This window comes from Carex rostrata, chromosome 10 (assembly GCF_964058835.1).
Source record: "Carex rostrata chromosome 10, lpCarRost1.2, whole genome shotgun sequence".
In the NCBI taxonomy this organism is placed as follows: Eukaryota; Viridiplantae; Streptophyta; class Magnoliopsida; order Poales; family Cyperaceae; genus Carex; species Carex rostrata.
In genome coordinates this window covers 4,739,070-4,759,045 of record NC_135927.1, presented here as the reverse complement: position 1 = coordinate 4,759,045, position 19,976 = coordinate 4,739,070, and the positions used below count along the sequence as shown (strand labels likewise).

Sequence of the window (19,976 nt, the reverse complement as noted above, 5' to 3'; positions counted from 1 at the left end):
TTGAAAATTTGACTTCAATTAAATTAATTCAAAAATATGTTTGACTATCACAAATATTTAGACTTATATATATTTTATAATGATAGTTAAAATTATTTGTTAAAAATATTTTGTATATTATCTAATATTATGTTGTGGACTTTGGACGAGTAAGCTCCAACCGCCAATAGAGGCTGATTGGAGGGCATATAAGGAGTGCTATGAGAGCTGGAAGTTGATCAAGCAAAACTCTTCTCTTAAGTGTTCTCATATACTGAGAAGCCAAAATGATATGGCTGATTACTTAGCAAAGAAGGGAAGGGAGCATGGGTGGAAATTATATACTAATGAGTAAGTAAGAAGTCATTTTCTTGTGGACTTTGGACGAGAAAGCAACACGTTTATTAAATTTGGATCTCATTGACTAATAATAACATACTAACGAGTTTGCCTAGTATGATATTAGTGTCTTTATTTTTTGAAAGACTTGATAGTGAGTATGAATTAGTGTCATTTCAGCTGTGAATCATAACTGACTTCAAACTATGAATCTAAACACCAACTCCAAAACCACTTGAATTGACTTCAAACTGTGAATTTAAACTGTTTAGATTGATCTATTTCATTAGTTGTGCAGTTACATGCAAAATTTGTAATTGTTCGAATTTATTTAGTATCAAATTAAGCAATCAAATGTGTGAGATTTTAAGTTAATTTTAATGCATTCATTTTTCAACATTTTTTACCTCTTAATTTGATACTAAAATAACTAGAAAGTATAAATGCATGTGTTGTATGTAAACGCATCACTCATAAAGTAAATCGGTTTGAATGGTTTAGATTAGTCATTTAAAGTCCATCCAATCAATATTATAGCTGGTGTCATATGACACCGATATCATACTGATTAAATGCAAGGCTTTTCGAACTTATCAGTCTCGTAAAGGAAGGTATACGGAGAGGCAACAAAAATAATTGGAAATCATTCGAGATAAACAATTATTGAATATTAAATTATAAGGTTACTTATTGCAAGTTTCACAATACTAATACTTTTTTTTAAAATATGTGTCATCAATAACACAAATCGGTCGGGTAATGCAAGTATTATGTTATGAGGCACATGCATGAATGGATTTTCCTCAGGTACCCATTAATTTCTATTGATAACATTTGATGAATGGATAGAAGATGTACACTTTTTCTATCGGTTTAATTATTTAGCTAAACCGATAGAAGATCGATGTGTAAATTTTCTATCGGTTTGTATATCTATTAGAAGATATTTCATCTTCTTCTATCGTGTCGGTCTCCATACTGCATGTTAGTAGAGCTGTTTTTTAACCGTTAGAAAACTGCATATCCAAAGGAGCGTCTTTTTATACCTTTAAATATAATGCATGCACACATGGACAATACATAAATTCATGCTTCTTGAAATATGCATCACTTGGGATATTCCAAGCTCTTAACAAGTTTTGTAAAAATGTAAATTATTCGGTATGAAAGTGAACAATAAAACACTTTGATGGATTACTCACAAACGACATAAAAAATGTCTAGAGGTACATATTTTTTGTTGTCAGTATTTCTTATAAAATTATATATACACTAGGGAGGCAAATTACTAGTGTTATTTTCCAGATTTTGCTCAGTTAAAAAAAATTGAAGAAAGAATTTAATTATTTAAAGTAAGACAATTTATATAGAACAGTATTTTCCATTAATAACTGCAAATAAAACACACTGTGATGAGATTTTTTTTATTTTTTTTTATTTTTTATGCTTTCAGTAGTGTTGTCTCTAACAACGTAAGACAATTTATATAGAAAAGTATTTTCCATTAATAACTGCAAATAAAACACACTGTGGTGATATTTTTTTATTTTTTTTACTTTATGCTTTCAGTAGTGTTGTCTCTAAGAACACCTAGAGGGAGGAGAGGTAAATTGGTTGGTTTAAAAATTAAACTCTATTCTTTCAGTATCTATAAATTAATTCTGTGTACGTGTGTTAGACTTTTAGTTAAATATTTTGTTATGTATTTTCTAGATTTAATCTTATGTTATGTATTTTGTTATTTACGAAAACAAGGCATTTTTGTTCTAATATTAGTGGATACATGGCTAGGTGTATTCAGAAGATAAATAGATCAACTAATCCAAGTTCAGTGTGGCATATAATTAATAATTAATTGATTTGTCTTGACATAGGCCCAGTATAAGCCCATTATAATTTTCAGCATCAGTGCAGTCAGTGCCTCTGACCAGTTGTCAGCATCCGATACAACAAAGGACAGCACGCGCTCTGCACGTGGAAGAATTGTAAGGCGCAGTTTGATATCATAGAGAAGGTGTTTCTAAAAGATTCTCCTTTTTATTACACTAAATCCAATTGGAGAATTAAAACTTCATTTCATGACATAATTAGTAAATTTGAAAGAAAATGCTAACTGGAATTACCGACTTTAATTACGAGCCGAGGTTTGGTAATGTGTCCTTGCCTTTCATTGCATCTCTCTTGGTTAGACAAGCCGATTATTTGTCTCGGGACCTATTCTTAATGCATTTGATCAAGTTTTCAAATATGTTCTGATCAACTTTGGGTCTCTTGATCATGCATTTGAATTAATTTTTTATTTTAATTTGATTACAGTTTCTTCTATAGGTAGAGAGGTAACCACCGTTATGATAACTACCCCTCTAATTCTATCGGTAGTGAGGGAAACTACTGTTCTATGGTGTTGGTATCTATCGGTGGTGTTGGATTTATTTAATGGTACGCCCGTTATGGGAAATCCAACTCAAAATCTGACCCGTTATGAATAGATGCGAACTCATTTTGAAAAGGGTGCATTGGTTTTATATAAACCATCTATACCTCTCTCTCTCTCTAATAATTAGAAAAACGTGTGAATAGTAACAGCCAAAATTAGAGAGAAAAGATAGAAAGCATCAAGAAGCACTCTGTTAAGGATTGAAGGTTTTAGGTTGTGGAAAACGCAGGGCTTCCGGCTTCGGCTTGTGATTCCTTGCAGAACCAGTGATACTGCTCCACTCGCAAGATCCGTTTCCACACGAAAATTAACGGAGTAACTTGTAAGTTCTATCCGTTAATTAACAGGTGGAAATACTGCTAGTACTCAGCTTTTTTGCCTGATAGAACTAACAGTTCTGGTAGTAGTGCCGATATATTAATTGACTAAAAGAATTTGCGAAAAAATCTCAATTAGCTCGATTCATTTAGTATATCATGTGACTTTTTATATATATATATAAAATCAGTGTTATATCTGCATTTTGCAAATAATACCCTACTGTTTTTGAAAGCCGATAGTAAAATGATAGATGCTTTTAAATAACTTTTGGTAGGTTGTGAAGACAGTAAAATGATTTCTTGGGGTGTCAAAAACGTTGATCTGAACTGTTCAAGTTGATCTCTATATTAAAATGTGCTTGGAGACCAAATTTTATATTTTTTTTTCTAATTTTTTTTACTATTTATTAAGTCACTTTGAAAATCGTTGATCCAGTGCTAGCTTAACAAAATAGTAAAACCAGAAGTCATCGTCAGATCAGCGATTTTCAATGTGGCTTAACAAATAGTAAAATAATTTAGAAAAATGTAAAATTTGGCTTCCAAGCACATTTTAATATAGAGATAACTTTAACTGTTTGGATCGACGTTTTGAATTTTGAAAATTGAAAAATAACTTAGTTGTACAGGACCTCAAGAAGATTAAGTATTCATGCATCTATAATTCTATAACAATTTTTCTTTAAATTTACCATGTAATATAATTCAAGGGATAAAAATTATTGAGTTGATTTTTTTAAAACACTATCAATTATATATCAAAGAATCTTAGTGTGTTATTATTTTAAAAAAGAGTAATAAAAGAACAAAATTATTAGCAAAAAGAGTTGAATCAATTAATCTTTGTAACTTTCTTTTATGGTACCAATAATCTTTTCAAGAGCAAAAACCATCTTGGAAATGGTGAAAACGGATTACATATTCCTTGCAATAATCTCTCTTTGACACATCTTTCAGATAAAATCTCATCGTCATGCGACAATCGATGCACACCCTCGATTTTCATTATCCGCAAAGTGGTCCCTCGTGGTGAATGGTTAACAACATCTCTTCCATTAATTCTTCCTCCACTTCGTGTAAAACTAATTTTGCATCATTTGAGGATGCAAAATATCATCTGCTTCAAGTTAATTTTGATTTTATAAATAAACTAACACCTTGTTCCTCTTTAATTCCTTTTTAATTCCTTCATTTCTCATTCTTTGCCCAAAAGTGGAATAAATATTCGCCAAGGTAGAATAAGCACTACTATTCCACGAATAAGCCTTTCTATCGTCCTTTTAGCCATGTCAGCACTTTTGTGGACCCTACAAGAACCTAAAAGAGAACCCCAAGCAATTTAATCTGGTTCGACTGGAATTTTTCGATGAAGTCCTCGGTTTCTTGAAACTTCCCGGCACGAGAAAATTAATCTATCATACATGTGTAATGGCACATGGTCGGTACAAATCTTGTGCTCATTTGCATTTGTTCAAAATACCTCTTCCCATTCTGTACCAAACCTAAATGAGTACATACCTACACACGTAATGTGATCGGGTTGCTTTCCTAGCTTGATCATTTCATCAAACAGTTAGAGGACATCTTTTGCCATGCCATGTTGTGCCAATGCAACCACCATAGAGGTCCAAGTAACAGTTTGGTTCCTTAATCAAATTTTGCCAAATACCTGTCTTGCCGATGTAACGTTACCACATCGAGCATACATTGATAAAGCCACATTAGAACCCAAAACCGCATTTATATCACGTAAACTAATAACTCTACAATGGATTTGCTTCCCTTTCTCAATTGCTGATAGGGTTGCACAAACACTTAAAATAGATGATAGAGTACAACAATTAGGTTTTGTGCCTTCTTTTAGCATTATCCGGAAAGGATCCATTGCCTCAGAATTAAACCTGTTTTGATCGTACCCAACAATCATGGCCATCCATGCTACCACATCATGATATTTCATCATGTCAAAAATATTTCTAGCTGCAGTCACATTGCCAATTTTAACATAGCCCTCTAAAAGAGCGGTAAGTGAAATTAAATTTACGTCACATGTCATGCACTTGTCTAATATTTTTTGTGCCATACCAACCTTACACAGTTACTGAATCCTTGTTTAACCACATAGGAATGGACCTTCTGACCGATATAAGCTGCCTCCAGAGTAGCACATGAAGAGAGAACATTGGTAAAAGTGAACCGGGTTGGGACAATACCAGCCCTTACCATTCCCAGAAAGGCAGAAACGAATCAATAATTTCTCTGAATCGACCCAGTCGTTTGAACCCGACAATCATGGTGGTCCACGAGACCTTGTCTCTCTGGGGCATTTTGTCAAACAGTTCTCGTGCAGTGTTGATTCTGCCAGCTTTGGTGTGTATGGAAAGAATGAAGTTCCAGTAGACGATATCTCTCTGGGGCATTTCATCGAATAGTATCTGGGCATGACAGAAGAATCATGTTTTACACATTTCAGGGTACATAAATTAATGTTGTATTAGGGAGCAGATGTCGCTTCCAAACAATTTGTGTATTTCGAAATCTCCAAATACGGATTTCTCTAAGAATATTGTGTAAGATTCAAAATTTATATGTACGAGTCAATTTGTAAAAATTTGTGTATTTAGTTCATTGGTAAATCCATGCCCTTTGAATAGGTATCACTTCTGACATTCCAAACTCTTAACAATTATTAGCGGTAAAAATGTAAATTGTTCGGCATTAAATTGAATAAAAAACACTTTGATGGATTACTCACAAACAATAAAAAAATGTCTAAAGGTACATGTTTTATTTTTTTGTCAGGATTCCTTATAGAATTATACATACACAGATACACTAGGCAATTCATGGCAAATTAACTAGAGTTATTTTCCAGATTTTGCTCCGTTAAAAAAAAACAATTGGGGAAAAGGAGAGGTAGCACATGGTTAGGAAAAAGGTCCTAGGACTGTTGATTACTCGAAAGTCAAGATTTTTGATCTCTCCTCACGACTTTGCCTCTTATGTGAAGATTTAAAAAAAAAAAAATACAATATAAGAAATAATTTATGTTTTTAAAGTAAGACAATTTATATGAAAATTTTGTTTCTTTCAGAACTGTAAATAAAACACTCCGTGATGAGAAACAATTTTCTTTTATTTGTATGCTTTCAGGAGGGCATTAATAGTTAATGGATACTGGTAGTAATATTAAATCTCACTTGGATTGTTTTCACTTTCAATAGAAAAAATAGTAACCAGAATATCAGTAATTGGGGGGTAAAAAAAAGAGAATTTTTTTTTTGTTGTTAGCCCAGAAAAAAAAAAAAAAAAAAAAAAACTCATTTTCTTGAAATCTACTTTCCATCTCTTTTATTTTATAAAAATCTAAGCACATGCATGAGTGAGTGGTTTGTTTCAAGGCCTTATCTTTATTGGGCTAAAAAAGGCCTCAGGCTCAGTGTGAAATATGCTGATGTACTAATTAGCTAAGGCAAAACATTTTCCTAAAAAATACTTACATCATTTGTTACGGATTTCATGAAGATCTCTCTCTCTCTTTTTTACAGGCTTTTGATTCGACGACACTGTATGTAGAGGTGCTATCGGATCGGGTCGGGTCCGGGTACTATTATATTTGGACCCGGACCCTAAAAGTGTTCGGGTCCAAATTTTGATCCATATACTTATTTGTTTCAAATCGGGTCGGGTCCGGATCCGGATACCTATCTACCCGTAGATATTTCGGGTCCAGTCTTTCGGTTCCGGGTAGATAGATACCCGTAACTTGTTTGTGGATTATCGGGTCCGGTTCGGATACGGGGCGGTTCCGGATCCAGAGCGGGTATAGGTCACAACTCCAAAGTATTCGACAAATTATTTACATTTAAATATAATTATAATTTCTTAAACATCTCATATAATAAATCATTACAATATAAATTAAAAACTACTGCAAAATAAAAATTATACTATTAATCATGTTTATAAATAATAAAATATATCATGCTACATAGCAAAATAAAAATAATAACTCTAAATTATTAGTTGGTTGTTGGTTGTTTGGAGTACTCATGGTGTAACAAAAAATATTGAATTCAGTTTTTTGTTAATAGCTTTTGAATTCAGGAGGATGGAGGAGATATAATTTTTAGAAAGTAAAATATTAGAGATGATGATTTCCTTTTCTATAATTCAAAAAAATATATGAATTGAATGTAATAGAATAAAAAAGGTATAAAATAAGTTGGTTATGGAAGAATAAATTTGACAATCATGTGTCATATGTCACATGTGTATAATATAGAACAAAAATTAAAGGGCGTAATTAAAGGGCTAGTTAAGGATGTAATTAAAGGGTAGTGTAAAACAGTAGCATAAATTTGGTTAAGTTTTATCAAATTATAGCTCAGCTGAAATATATTATCTAACACAAAAACTTGATGCAGAGTTATTAACATATATTTTATCGGGTATTTATACAGGTATCGGGTCGGGTCCGGTTATGGGTCGGATAATTAAATGATACCCATATCCTACCCATTACAGTATCGGTTCCGGGTCGGATATTAAATTATTAATTTTGTACCCATACCCATAATTTAATCGGTTATATTTTGTAAACCATACCCTATCCAAATTAATCGGATCCGGGTCGGTTCCGAGTCGGATCCAGTTCGGTTCCAGATCGGATCCGGGTAATCGGGTAAAAGTAGCACCTCTAACTGTATGAATGGACTCCGAACATATTAATAACATATATAAGAAATTAATCTAAAAGCATACATGATAGAAACAGATAATTGACAAACATTTAAAAAAGAATGTGAAAAACATCTGATGATCATCTCCATGTTCTTCATTACAAAATGGTCACATTTCCAGTTATTATTTTGTCTAAAGCACTGAAATGTGTATTCATAAAATATGAATAAAATATCAGAATAAAAAACTTGTATTCGCATTATGGATTCATAAAATATTGGAAAGATGTAGAAAATAATTTTAATGTAAAAGATGACTGAGACATGGTGATCTATTATCCTCATTCCTCACTGATTTAATTAGTGCCTGATGTATTGAATAAAATTTGCAAAAAAAAAAACTCAATTAGTTCGATTCATATCTTAGGTATGTGTAAATTTATTTTTATATAAAATCAATGTCAAATCTGCATTTTGCAAATAATACTGGAAATAGTAAAATGATAGATGCTCTTGAATGACTTTTGGTAGGTTTTGAAGACCTATCTTGTATGAAAATAAACTTATCAAATAGTATGGGTATAGTATCAGTCGAGTGGAACTATTTTAATATATATATAGAGAGTGGCTAATATTCATTCGGTTGCATATGGACCGAAGTGCTTACGGTCCAAATTTGATTTTTCCAAAATCCAAACGGTCGATCTGAACCGTTCATCTTGTTCTCCATATTAATATGTGCTTGGAGACCAAATTTTATATTTTTCTGAATTTTTTTACTATTTATTAAGTATTTTACAAAATTGTTGATCCAACGGTAGCTTAACAAAACAGTAAAATCAGCAGCTACCGTTGGATCAATAATTTTGTAAAATACTTAATAAATAGTAAAAAAATTCAGAAAAATATAAAATTTGGTCTCCAAGCACATATTAATATGGAGAACAAGATGAACGGTTCAGATCGACCGTTTGGATTTTGAAAAATCAAATTTGAACCGTAAGCACTTCGGTCCATATGCAACCGAATGCATATTAGCCACTCTCTCTCTCTCTCTCTATATATATATATATATAGAGGTTGGCTAAGATCAAAGTGGTAGTTCCTGAGGTTTGGTGCTACCAATTTGTTTTTCAATTTTGAAAGTTCAAAACGTCGATCCGAACCGTTCAAGTTGTCCTCCATATTAAATTGTGCTTGAAGACCAAATTTTACATTTTTCTGATTTTTTTTTACTATTTATTAAGCCACTTTGAAAACAGCTGATCCAACGGTGGCTTCTGATTTTACTGTTTTGTTAAGCCACCGTTGGATCAGCGATTTTCAAAGTGGCTTAATAAATAGTAAAAAAAATCAGAAAAATGTAAAATTTGGTCTCCAAGCACAATTTAATATGGAGAACAACTTGAATGGTTCAGGTCGATGTTTTAAACTTTCAAAATTGAAAAACAAATTGGTAGCACCAAACCTCAGGAACTACCACTTTGATCTTAGCCAACCTCTATATATATATATATATATATATATATACACACACACACTAGTATCATACCCGTGCGTTGCAACGAGACATATTATAAGAAACAGATATATCAATGAAAATAATAATTATTTAAAAATTAAAACACATGTTAATAGAAAATTTATTTGATTATGTATTTTTAATTAGCTCTAATTGTGATCTCTGATAACAATTTGATGATGTGATGATTCTTCATTTTTAAGTACAAATGATATCAAATAATAGCTTGATTGAAATCTAATATCAAATATCATACAACAATTCAATATCAACATATAATATGATATCAAAAAACATAAATAAAAAGTGTTATCGTTTGTATGTATAGGACACACATATTACAAGAGAAATATATATTCACACACACGTTCCAATTTATATTATTCTTCTTCTTTGTTTCCAATTTAGAATATACACACACACATTGATATATTATATATTGGAAATATATTCTAAATTGCTCACACCAATATGTATAGAAACAAAGAAAGAGAAATAAGGAAATATAAAAAAAATTGATTTCTATTGTGATCCGTATAGAAACTAAGAAGAAATAAGGAAACAAAGAAATAAAAAAATGAAAGGTGAAGTCTTCTCTATTGAAGAGGAGAAATATGAAAACAGATAAATATATCGCTAAAATTCAGAATTTATTCAATTTTAATTGTAACGTATCGTGTGGCAGCACATGTGGTGGGTATGTTTTTAACTAAATTTAGACTTCTATGCATAAAACAGTTGCATTTAATCAAAAGAAGACAAATTATGTAATTGAAGGGCTGAGATCAAATCCGAAGTTTCATCTTTCAATCGTAGCCATTGGCGGATCGGACACCAACGTGCTTAATAATAGAATGGAGATATATATATTTGTAGAAAATATCATTGTTCATATCTTACCCGTACCCACTAAGATAATAAATAAATTATCGAATAATGTGTAATTATGAAATAAATTAATAACTTATAAAAAAATATGAAATAATCAAATATATAAAACACATATGTACGTAATTTCATAAAATTTAAGAATTATTATTTTTTATTTCACTATTTTAAAAATATGGATTTTCAATTAAATAAAATGATATCAAATGTTTTATAAATCAATCTAATTAGACACTTGCTAACGGGTTACCCATGACCCGTTCCGGGTTACCCGTTACGGGTAACGGGTAGGATGGGTAAAGGGGTAGGTCGGGTACGGGTAAAATCCGTAACGGGTAGACGGGTAATTTTCCCAAAATCTATATCCGGTCCGTTTATTACCCGTACCCGTTGCGGGTTGACGGGTACGGGTCCGGTCCGCCCGTTTTTTTTTTTTCTGTTTTTTCCTTCTTCTTTTTTCTGTTTTTCTTTCTGTTTTTTTTTCTGTTTTTTTTTTCTGTTTTTCTTTCCGTTTTTTTTCAGTTTTTTTTCAGTTTTTTTTTTCAGTTTTGTATTTCCGTTTTTTTTCCTGTCTTTGTTTCTGTTTTTTTTTCTGTTTTTTTTACAGTGTCGTATAAATATTATTACGTGTTTATAATTAGATTTTTATAATATGAATAGTTCGATATCAAATAGAGTATATATATACATGAAATTATCAAGTCGCGTCTTTATAATTTATAAATGAATAAAATTTGTACCTTATATATAAAAATTATTCGTACGAAAATTTGTATATTTATACGGCTAAGTACAAATCTATTTATTTATTTCTTTAAGCAAGTAATTTTATTTTATTTTTAAATTCTCATTATAATTAAAACAATAAATTATAAATAATAATATCTTAAATTAATTTATTACATTAAAAATAATTATGAATAATTTGAAAACAATAGATTAAAAAATAAAAGTTACCCTCCTCCTTTATTCCGGACTTGGGACCGGCTATGTAAAATAACATAGGCGGAGTTCTAACTTTTTTTTTGTTAGTAATTGTTCTTTAAAATGAATAATTTAAAAACTAATTGAAATGTTTAGAAATTATAATTTTTAAAATAACCATAAATATTAAAAGAGGTTAGAAAATTATACCGACACTACCTATCTAGTAGTTTGGATTCATATACCATTGTTCGTTTTCTTCCGCACCGTCTGAATCTGAATTAGGTTGAGGCTGCGGCTCGGTAACGCTTTCTTCAGTATCAGCTGCAGAAGATGATTCTTGAGCTTGATGTTGGTTGCGCTCGTCAGCATCAATCCAATCTTTCAAGCACACAAGTCTTTCAAAAACATGTGGACCCAATTTACTGCGTTTGTCGGAGAGGATCCTGTTCGCCGAACTAAAACAACTTTCTGAAGGGACGGTTGACACGGGTACGGCAAAGACGTCGCGGGCCATCATCGCCAGTGTTGGATAAGACCTTTGATTCCTCTTCCACCACGTCATGATGTCAACGTTTTCATTTTCGTTGCGCATATTCAAATAGCTCACTAACTCGTTTGTGGATGCGTGCCGTTCGCTATCTGATTGAAAATCTGCTAACAATCCACTACTGCTAGTGATATCTCCATATTATGTCTTATTTACGGCCCTGATTTACACTAAAACCTGTGCTTTAAAGCCTATAAATGTGGACTTTTTACTTGTATTTCGAAGAAATGTGGTACTGCTATGTTTTGTTTGGTGTTTTGCAGGAAAAAGGGCGAAAAACTGGATCTGACAATCTTTCATACGGCCTGTATGATATTCCCTGCGGGCCGTACAGGATCTGCCCAACCACACAGAAGGTTCCACAACAGAGGCACAGAGTCTCCAAGACAAAGCACAGCCCTACGGGCCGTATGGGGTCCCCTACGGGCCGTATGGGGTCCCCTACGGGCCGTAGGACGTTAAATTGGAAGATCCAGCCAGAATCTGAAATCAGCTGAAATCAAGGAGGCCGAAAAGGAAGCCTCTACAGGCGCGATCTGGGACATTAAATGAGAGATTTTCTCACCAAAAAAAAGGGAGATTCACCACTGGAACTTGGACAACTTTTCTTGGAGTAAAAGAGAAGAGAGGAGAAGAAGAAGAGAAGTGAAAAACGCGAGTTTGCAACGGATCTTCGGATTTTCCACTGTTTTGTCATGAACTCTTTTATTTTCTGTTATTTGTGTTATCTTATGAACATGAGTAGCTAATTTACTTTGTTTCTAGGGCTAAGATGTAGTTTCTAGTTTGGTTTTGTTTGCATGCTACTTGGATTTTGTGTTGAATGCTTTGTTTTTACTTTGTTGAGTAGTATTTCGATTGCTTTATTTGTGGTTGCTTGAATTGATTAGTCATCCCGTTAGATGAATGCGCACATCTAAGTGTTAGGAGCCAAGTCTATGACATTTAATCCAACCAAATAAAGTCTATGAAGTAGGGTGAAACCAAGGAGTACCCGAAAGGTGAAACTTTCCTTGAGGCGAAAGTCCTTGGATACTTTTAGTAAACCAACAAGTAACTTAGATAAATTAGGCCAAAATGCGAAAGTTGAGGTTTAACGCATCTAAGAGGGAAGTATTTGAGTCCGGTAATCGGGTACTAGGCCAAAATGCGAAAGTTGAGGTTAGGTATCTAGATCTGGTCGATAGAAACCCTAAACATTAGCACCAACACAGAAAACAGTAGCTGCAGCATTAACTCGGGGTACCCTACGGGCCGTATGGAAATCCATACGGGCCGTATGCCTCGGGGCTGAACAGAAATGAAATCTGAACCCTGGAAACGCCTTTTTATCATTTAAAAACAACTTTAATTCTTTTTATTGCCTTTTAAACTTGTCATAAATCATTAGAATTGTTAGAACCAAACCAAACCAATTTCTCTCACTTCTAAAATCTCAAGTAATTTTAAGACGAGTCCGGTTATTTTCTTCCGTCCCTGTGGATCGATACCTGAGCATACTCATCGATAGGATAGTACACTTGCTATCTGATTTGACAGAGTATAACCAAGGTTTAAAAGGTATAGCTTGCTATACTTAAACTTTGTAGCATATATTCTGTGCGAACAAGTTTTTGGCGCCGTTGCCGGGGATGGCAACGAAAATTCTGGACTTTTTCTTATTTTCGCTTGATTCTAGATTTTAATTTTAATTTTTCTTTTTTCTATCTTGACAGGAACATACTGGAAGGGTCAAGGCCCAAGAACAACTACCAACTTAGAAGCAAGGGGCAAATTTCCAGCACATTTGTTCCAGCACCAACACATCTGTCACCTCTCCGTACGGCCCGTAGGAGATTCATACGGCCCGTACCAGCCGACAACAGAGGCCAGACAGACCTAGAACAAGACACAATGAACAACGGCGGAGCCAATCCTCCCGTCACTGATCCACCCATCAATGAAGTACCCATCCAGGACCCTCCCGTGGAGGATCAATTCTCTGATGATGATGGAGCAGACTATGCGCCAAGGACATTGCGAGAGTTCAATGTCCTGAGAGCAGGAGATGTTAGAGGAGCAATCCGATTGCCAAGGGTTGCCGACAACCAACCCAACTTCAATCCGGGCGTTGTCAACATCGTCCAGCAAAACACATTCCATGGCATGGATCATGAGGATCCGCATGCCCATGTTCAAACTTTTCTTGAGTGTTGTGCCACCATTAAAATCAATGGCGCAACAACTGATTACATTAGGCTTGCTTTATTTCCTTTCACTCTTAGGGGTAAAGCCAAGAAATGGTTAGGGTCACTACCAAGGGATTCAATTACCACTTGGAGGGAACTGTCAAAACTGTTTTTGACCAGATTTTTCCCCCATAAGAGAACTGCCAATGTTAGGACCCAACTGACCAGTTTCAGACAAAGGCCTGATGAACCACTGAATGAGGCCTGGGAAAGGTTTAGGTAATTGCAATACTCTTGTCCACATCATGGTATTCCCGAATGGTTACTAGTTCAATCTTTTTATGCTGGTTTAACTGATACCACTCGTACTTCAGTTGATGCAGTTGCAGGTGGAGCTCTCATGGATCGAGAGGCTACCAAGGCAATGAACTTAATTGACAATATTGCAACCAACCAACAATGGTCTGGCCGAGGGAGCACTCGAGGAACTGGAGGAGGCCGAATTGAGGTCGATCAGATCACAGCTCTCACCGCCAAGATGGATGCCATGCAGAGGGCTTTTGACAAGATGAGTGTCAAAGCGCTTGGTAATCAGCAACCACAACCTTGTGTCATGTGTGGAGATGAGGGGCACGAGTATGAGAGTTGCCCGCTTGCGCAAAGGGATGAAGGGCCCGAGCAAGTGAATTCTCTTAACAATGAGCCATCTTACTTTCCAAAACCTCCTTTCAGCCGAACCTATTCCAAGGACCCGATTGAACAACAGAATTGGAGGTGGAAGCAAAACAACCCCACACACTTCAACAACAACCCTTCTGGCAGCAACAATAACAACCGCAACTTCTACAACAATGCTGCATTCAATAACTCGAACAACCGTGCACCATACTTAGGACCATCCAAACCCTATGTTGCCCCTGCTGTGGACAACTTTATGCATGAACAAGGGAAGATGAATCAAATGCTCTTCGAGCAGATGCAAGCGATCAACGCTCAGTTGGCTAATTTAGCCGCCCAAAACAAACCTCAAAATGGAGCCCCAACCGCACCACCACAACCTGGAATGCTACCAGGCCAACCAGAGATTAACCCCAGGGAGGAGGCCAAGGCAGTGACATTGCGAAGTGGGACACAGTACCAAGGACCAGCCATGCCTGTCGAGCCAGAAGCCGACCCTACGGCCCGTATGAATCCCATACGGCCCGTAGAGACAACCCCTGTGATTTCTGAGCTGCCAGAGCCTGATCCGATTGAAGTTGTGAATGAAGAGACAGACCATCCGGTCCGTACCAATCCCGTACGGCCCGTACTGAGTGAAGCTGACAGGCAGAAAAAGAAGGTGACCGAGAAACCACCACCCTACCGGCCACCAGTTCCATTCCCACAGAGATTAGCCGAAACCCGACTCAATGAACAGTTCTTCAAGTTTATTGAAGTTATGAAGCAATTGCACATTACAATTCCATTCACCGAGGCATTGACCCAAATGCCAACCTATGCTAAGTTTCTGAAGGACATCCTATCCAATAAACGAAGCTTGGGGGGGCATGATACGGTGAAATTGACTGAACAGTGCAGTGCTATACTGAGAAGTGAACTTCCACCGAAATTGGAAGATCCGGGTAAATTTTCCATTCCATGCACAATTGGCAAGGCCACCATTCGACGAGCTTTATGTGATTTGGGGGCTAGTGTGAGTCTCATGCCGCGAACTATCTTCGAACGATTGGGTGTAGGAGAGCTTAGACCTACACGAATGACCTTACAACTCGCGGATTCTTCGGTGATGCTACCACTTGGCATAGTAGAAGATGTATCGGTTCAAGTCGGTAAGTTCTATGTGCCCGGTGATTTCGTTGTGATGGAAATGGAGGAAGACAAGGAGGTCCCTATCATTCTAGGAAGACCATTTTTGAGGACCGCGGGGGCGCTGATTGATGTGAAAAATGGGACTTTAACTTTGAACATCGGAGATGAGAAAGTTCACTTTCAAATCGACCGAGCAATGAAGTATCCCGCTCAACCCGAATCATGTTATATGATCGATGTGATTGATGAATTGGTTGAAGAGAATTTTCTGGAGCAAGTCAACAACTCGCTAAGGTATCATTTCAATTTTTTATCTGATATGCAGGATGAAACAAGCGAGCTTGAGACGATTTGCGCGGCAGACACAACACCTGTCTGTCTGGAAGGATTTCCATACGGGCCATACCCAGATCATACGGGCCGTAGACCAGAGGAATTTCAAATAGAGAAGCTGGAGATTGAGAAGGAATTAAAAGCTCAGGCTGAAGCTGAAGCATACGACCCGTACAAGATTCATACGGACCGTACGACCAGTCAGACAGAGCAGATCACTCCCGAATTAAAACCTCTCCCAGCCACTCTCAGGTACGAATTCCTCGACTCAGAAAAGAAATGTCCTGTTATTGTAAATGCAGGATTAACCCCTGACCAAACCGCCAAGCTCATGGAGAAGTTGAGAGCCCACAAAGGCGCGATTGGATATTCTATCAAGGACTTGAAGGGGATCGATCCAACCATTTGCACACACAGGATCTTGTTAGAGGATGACCACAAGCCTACAGTTGAACACCAAAGACGGCTCAACCCAAATCTGAAAGAGGTAGTAAAGAAAGAAATTTTAAAACTTTATGAAGCAGGTATTATCTACCCGATTTCTGACAGCAAATGGGTGAGCCCCGTCCATGTGGTTCCCAAGAAAGGGGGAGTAACAGTGGTGAAGAATGAAAAAGATGAGATGATTCAAACGCGCGTTGCAACCGGTTGGAGGATGTGCATTGACTACCGGAAGCTCAACGCAGCTACGCACAAGGATCACTTTCCCTTGCCATTTGTTGATCAACTCCTTGAAAGGCTTGCTAATCACTCATATTTCTGTTATCTTGATGGTTATTCAGGTTTCTTTCAGATTCCCATTCATCTGCAGGACCAAGAGAAGACCACATTCACATGCCCATACGGTACCTATGCATACCGTAGAATGCCCTTTGGTCTTTGCAATGCACCTGCGACTTTTCAGAGAGCCATGATGGCTATTTTCTCTAATTTTATTGAGAAAGAAGTTGAGATTTTTATGGATGATTTTTCTGTATATGGTACTTGTTTTGATTCTTTTTTGGCTAATTTGTGTAAGATTTTGCAGAGATGTGAAGAAGTGAATTTAATCCTCAATTGGGAAAAATGTCATTTCATGGTCCAAGAAGGAGTTGTCTTGGGATATGTTGTCACCTCTAGGAGGATTGAGGTTGACAAAGCAAAAATTGAGGTAATTGAGAAACTCGAAACCCCAAAAAATGTCAAGAGGGTTCGAAGTTTTCTCGGACATGCAGGTTTTTACCGCCGTTTCATAAAGGATTTCTCAAAAATTGCAAAACCATTGACCAATCTACTTATTAAAGATTCTGATTTTGTTTTTACTGATGATTGTGTCAAGTCTTTTTGCAGTTTAAAGGAAGCCCTTATTTCTGCACCTATCTTACAGCCACCCGATTGGTCGCTACCATTTGAGTTGATCTGCGATGCAAGCGACTATGCAGTTGGGGCAATCCTTGGGCAACGAAAGGACAACAAGCCGTGTGCTATCTATTATGCTAGCAAGGTGTTGGATCCGGCCCAAATGAACTACACCACAACCGAGAAGGAGCTTCTCGCCATTGTTTTCGCCCTTGACAAATTCAGATCATACTTGGTGGGCTCGAAGATAGTGGTCTACACAGACCATGCTGCACTAAGGTACCTTTTGACTAAAAAAGATGCAAAACCAAGGCTAATTAGATGGATTCTTCTTTTGCAGGAGTTTGATCTTGAAATAAGAGATAAGAAAGGAGTTGAAAACTCTGTGGCGGATCATCTGTCCCGGCTTCGTTGGGAAGAGGACACCACAATTGAACTCCCAATCAATGACTCGTTCCCCGATGAACAACTCCTCGCATTCAATTCTAACCTGGAGGAAATCCATACAGGCCGTACAGAAGTTCATACGGTCTGCATGATCCAGCATACGGCCCGTACACCTATTCATACAGGCCGTACGCAGACCCACCAGAGCAAACAGCAAGCTCCCTGGTATGCCGACATCGCGAATTACCTAGTCTCTGGAGTTTTTCCTGCCACAATGTCCTACCAGCAGAAGAAGAAACTCAAGTCTGATGCCAAGTAATACTTTTGGGATGAGCCCTATCTCTTCAAGATTGGAATTGATGGCATATACCGACGCTGTGTTCCTCACGAGGAAACAAGTTCTATTCTTGCACATTGCCACTCATCCGCTTATGGAGGACACTCTTCATACTCCAAGACTACTGCCAAGGTATTACAATCTGGTTTCTTTTGGCCTTCTCTTTTCAAAGATGCAAGATCTTTTGTTCTAGCTTGTGACAGGTGCCAAAGATCCGGAAACATGACGAGACGAAGTGAAATGCCTCTCAACTTTATCCTTGAGGTAGAGATTTTTGATGTTTGGGGCATTGATTTCATGGGCCCATTCCCTTCCTCTCGAGGGAATGAGTATATTTTGGTGGCAGTAGACTATGTGTCGAAGTGGGTAGAGGCAATGGCATGCCGCAAGGCTGACTCAAATTCGGTGAGAAGGTTCTTTAATGAGATCATTTTCCCTCGTTTTGGAGTGCCTCGAGCTGTCATCAGTGACGGAGGCAAGCACTTCATCAATCGACAATTCAACAATCTCTTGAGCCGACATGGAGTGACTCATAAGGTATCTACTTCTTATCACCCTCAAACTAACGGCCAAGCTGAGATTTCTAACAGGGAAATTAAGTCAATCTTAGAGAAAACAGTGGCTAGGACAAGGAAGGATTGGGCTTTCAAGCTGCATGATGCACTTTGGGCCTACCGCACCGCCTTCAAGACACCGATTGGCATGAGCCCTTACCAGCTGGTGTATGGAAAGTCGTGTCACCTCCCTGTTGAAATTGAGCACAAGGCATTCTGGGCCACAAGAGCAATCAACATGGACCTACTTGCAGCCGGAGAAAAACGTGTTCTCGACTTGCATGAGTTGGAGGAAATGAGGTTGCATGCATATGAGAATACTAGGTTTTACAAGAAAAAGACGAAGCGATTGCATGACCAACGCATTTTGCCTCGCCAATTCAAAGAAGGAGATCTTGTACTTTTATTTAATTCTAGATTGAGAATTTTTCCAAGTAAACTCAAGTCAAGGTGGTCCGGCCCGTTTCAAGTGAAGAAAGTGTATCCTTTTGGAGCAGTCGATATCTGGAGCACGGAAAGTGGTACCTTCAAGGTGAATGGTCAGCGCCTCAAGCATTACATTGCTGACCACTTGATGAATGAGCGGAGCGTTCAGTTTCTTTCTGACCCCGCTCCGATTGAAGCTTAATTTGCAAGGTGGTCTAGCTAAGGACCTAAAACAAGCACTTCTTGGGAGGCAACCCAAGCACTTTTTAATTTATTTTGTTTAGTCATTTCTTTTATTTTAGTTTCAATTTTTGCATATTTAGTTTCATATTTGTTTAATTTTAATTCTCCAATTTTTTAGTTGTTTTTCGATTCAGATCAGATAGGAGGAAAAATCAGTTCTGGGCGTTCCTACGGCCCGTACCTGTTCCTCTACGGCCCGTAGGGCATGTCATTCGGCGCAGGACCTGAAGGGACGCGATTCTCTCTCTTCGCGACCCTTCATTTGACCCCTCTCCCTTTTTATACCCCCACTCGACAGCCTCCCGACAACCCCTGACCCACTGAACCCCACCTTGTCCTCTTCCTCCTACGGGCCGCACGAGATCCCGTAGAACCAAACCCTAGCCGCCGCCACCCACTCTTCCGCTCATCTCCGCCGCTAGCAACCCGGTCCCCACCTCTGCCTGAAGGATCCGCGCCGTTCTCCTTGCTACCTCCACCGCCGCCTCTCCTTCTTTCTCCCCTTCTCCCGAGTTACCACCTCCACCGCCGCCTCTCCATTTTCGTCTCCAAGGTAAGTGCCCTTACCTTTTTCCTTTTTCTTTTTCATCACTTTCTTTATTTTTGCAAAAAAAATTTTCTGTGTTTTCTGTGATCTGTCGGCCACCACCACCCAACCCAATTCAAACCCTACCCTCTCAGCGAAAACCAAACCCCTACAGCCTGTATACCGAACCCCTACGGCCTGTACAACCTCTCTG

General features: G+C 37.2%; 1 protein-coding gene across 1 annotated transcript; it reads right to left on the bottom strand.

The window, feature by feature from the left end:
* Nucleotides 1-4,726: 4,726 nt before the first annotated feature.
* LOC144560907 (pentatricopeptide repeat-containing protein At2g13600-like) lies at nucleotides 4,727-5,301 on the bottom strand. Its single transcript, XM_078310127.1, has 2 exons — nucleotides 5,178-5,301; nucleotides 4,727-5,088 (listed from the first exon to the last, which is right to left on the bottom strand). The coding sequence occupies exons 1-2, from the start codon at nucleotides 5,299-5,301 to the stop codon at nucleotides 4,727-4,729; spliced, it is 486 nt and encodes a 161-aa protein (XP_078166253.1).
* Between the last annotated feature and the right edge of the window lie 14,675 nt (nucleotides 5,302-19,976).